The sequence below is a fragment of the Aplysia californica genome, unplaced genomic scaffold (assembly GCF_000002075.1).
Source record: "Aplysia californica isolate F4 #8 unplaced genomic scaffold, AplCal3.0 scaffold00807, whole genome shotgun sequence".
Taxonomy (NCBI): Eukaryota; Metazoa; Mollusca; class Gastropoda; order Aplysiida; family Aplysiidae; genus Aplysia; species Aplysia californica.
Genome location: NW_004798077.1, coordinates 282553 through 285952, shown reverse-complemented (window position 1 = coordinate 285952; position 3400 = coordinate 282553). Strand labels below are relative to the sequence as shown.

The 3400-nt window shown below is 44.3% G+C and overlaps 1 protein-coding gene across 1 annotated transcript in view; it reads right to left on the bottom strand.

Annotated features, from left to right (window-relative positions):
- Window positions 1-3400, bottom strand: part of LOC101855296 — a gene marked incomplete at its 3' end in the record, with an annotated part of 23260 nt that overhangs the window by 4195 nt on the left and 15665 nt on the right. Inside the window, 2 exon segments of the mRNA XM_013088767.2 lie at window positions 541-1008; window positions 2262-3009. Coding sequence (XP_012944221.2) covers window positions 541-1008; window positions 2262-3009 — 1216 coding nt within the window.

Here is a 3400-nt window from a genome sequence, read left to right as displayed (position 1 = left end):
CAATGGGAACAGTTTTGACAGAACAATGGGAACAGTTTTGACAGAACCATAGGAACAGTTTTGACAGAACAATGGGAACAGTTTTGACAAAACAATGGGAACAGTTTTGACAGAACCATGGGAACAGTTTTGATAGAACAATGGGAACAGTTTTGACAGAACAATGGGAACAGTTTTGACAGAACCATGGGAACAGTTTTGACAGAACAATGGGAACAGTTTTGACAAAACCATGGGAACTGTTTTGACAGGACCATGGGAACAGTTTTGGCAACAGTTTTGACAGAACCATGGGAACTGTTTTGACAGAACCATGGGAACTGTTTTGACAGAACCATGGGAACAGTTTTGACAGAACAATGGGAACAGTTTTGACAGAACAATGGGAACAGTTTTGACAGAACAATGGGAACAGTTTTGACAGAACAATGGGAACAGTTTTGACAGAACAATGGGAACAGTTTTGGGAACAGTTTTGACAGAACAATGGGAACAGTTTTGGCAACAGTCTTGACCAAACAAACAGCAAACATGACTCACCGACATCCGACGACCCGGCAGGAAACACAGTAGAACGGCTGTGACCAACACCACTAGACTCCCCGCCTTCATGAACACTTGCGTAGTGAGGAGGGGAGACGGCCGAGGTGTGCCCAGCTGGTCCACCCGTCCCGTCCTTTTGCTCCCATTGTTTGGGGAAAGAAAGAAGGACTTTGGAACTGAGAAATTGACTGAACCCAAGAATGTGCTCAGACCCATCTTGAAGAAGATTTGAAGCATCAGCTTTTGTTTCTCGACTTTCTCCATGTATATTGTGTCCTGAACGCTGCCCCCATTCTGTTTTCCCGCTCGGAGACGACTCACGGCACGGCGTTCCCCCAAGGTCATCCCTCTTGTATTTGTCCAGAACGTCTTGGCTAAACGAGCTGCGCTGGACAACTGGGCGACCCGGCGAGGGTGGGGACTTGTTGCTCCGTGCACGGTGAGCCCACCTCTCTGGGTAGACATCTGCCGAGGTGGGAGAAAGATTGTGAGAGAGATTGTGAGAGAGATTGTGTGGAGACAAAGCTGTCCCCGCGATAATTTGCAAATTGCTACCCTAAAATTTGCCAAAAATTGCCCCCAAAAATGCCAAAATTTGCCACAAAAATTGCCAAATTTGCCAAGAAATTTGCATTCAGAATTCATACAAGACAATTGCTGCTTACCCCATGAAACAGACATACTGAAAAAGACTTGCATTTTGGGGGGTTATTTTGAACATTCATACATTCTTTTATTAAAAGAATATTAGAAAGCTATATAAACATCATCTTTACACAAGTATAGTTTATCCAGAAACATCCCAATGGAACTGAAACTAAGGCTGGTGAACTGCTCCATCATTCCAATCATGTCCTATGCCACAGAAACTTGGACAATGTACAAAACTTTAGTAAACAAGATTGAGGATCTGATGTAGATCTTTCGCAGACTAGGCAGAATCGGCTGGAAAGACAAAGCCACAAATGAAGCAGTGATGCAAAATCTTGAAGTGAAAAGAGAAGTACTACAGTACCAAAACTAAAATCAGTAAAACTAACAAAAATACTAACATACTTCGGGCACACCATGCGCCATGACTCACTATCAAGGATAATTCTCACCGGTCAGACGAAAGGGAAGACAGCTAGAGGCAGACAATGGAAGTCATAGACTGATGATGGAAAAGCCGGGAGGGGTAACAGCTTGGTAATGCATGGTCAGATCACAAGACCTAAGTGTTCGGAGACTCGTGGCACAACGACCTCTGAAAGTCAGGGATGACACCTAGGCAAGGCAAGGCAAGTCATGCATTTGAAAAATAAATCTGAAAATGAAAATACAATCAAATGTACCTCCAAGATTGACAAGCAATGAAGTTATTGTAATATAGAAACACTAATGCCTTCAAGTTTTCTTCATTGAGGTGTCGTCTCCTCCCAGAAAAAACAAGATTGTAAATCTACGATTGCTACGGTTAACGCTGCAACAGTGTACCAGTGTCTGCGGTAAAAAAAGAGTACCGTAGCATAAATTAAATAGGATTAGAATAGAGATCTGGACGCGAATGAAGTTCAGAACGAAGGGAAACAAGTCTGGCAGACTTCCGAGGGCCTGATGTGAAATTTGAGTTTGAGAACGGCTCAATAGAAGGAAAATATTTCTGAAAACTATAATTTTTGTAAAATTTGCGGTAGTTTGCGGAAAGCTGCGAAATTCCGCGCTGTCAGACAAATTACCTTGAAGCTGAGTCTCCTCTCCCCTGTTCTCACAACGTCGTGTGCCGTCCCATCGCGCTGAGTCAGGTCTGGAGTGGACATCTGTGTGTGAAAAGCTGTGTGCACGTTTGGGTCTGTCCCCTCTACCATGAGAAGGACTCCTCTTTTCTGTATCTGTACTCAGCTTTGTATATTTCTCATTGTCGCTTTCTAAACCAGAAAGATTGTCAACGTTTTGCCTACCTGACTTACGCTTTTCGTTGTGGCCTTTACGGTGAACGTGTTTTCTTGGCAAAGAGACAAAACTGTCCACAAAACTGTCATGATTTCTCTGTCTGTGGGAAACTAACATCTCCAAGCCTTCAGGGTCTTCATCATCATCCACAGAACGCAAAGCTCTTGTGGTACCTTCCAGTCTTGTGAAGCCCTGTGCAGGAACATTCACAGAGCTTTTGTCATCCAAGAAAACTTTAGGAGAGTGGGCCCAAACAGATTTTCTGTGTATCACTTTCTGACTTGCTTTGGCGAGAACCTTTGCTTTTTGAGAGGTGATGTCCAAAATATTCACACTGTCTTCGCCTTTATCATGACAATTCTTCATGCCAGGGATACTCCTGTCCACTGCCTTCAATGTGTTCTCCACCGAAGACTGGCTGGAATCTTTTGCCCATTCCGCTTTCAAGCAAGTCACGGACGGTGTTGCCTCCTCTGAACACACATGGTCTGGTGGGACCTTTCTGCTGGAGCCAGTACTGTACGGGTCTCGACTCTGAAAAAAGTCAGATCAGGAAATACTTACAGTAGATACATGAAGCAATATTCATGTCTTTTTCAGGACAATTTTAGAACAACAGCACACTTCGTCGCCCGAATCACGCACTCTCGGAGCGGCCATATCGGGTCTAAAATACAACCCGATCACAATTTTTAGATTCTCAATTGTGTCAAAATCTGGATTCTTTACCGAGATACCCGTGGTTCGTGGGGTATCGTATGCACCCTCTTGAATATAATTCAGAATGACGAACTAACGCAAGGGACGACATGCTAGTACGTGGACCATCTCTTCCATGGCTCGTATGCTCACGTCGTTGAGTCACTCATTGGTAGACCATGAGCCCCCTCCCCCTCCCCCCTCCACTCCACTCATCAGTAGACCA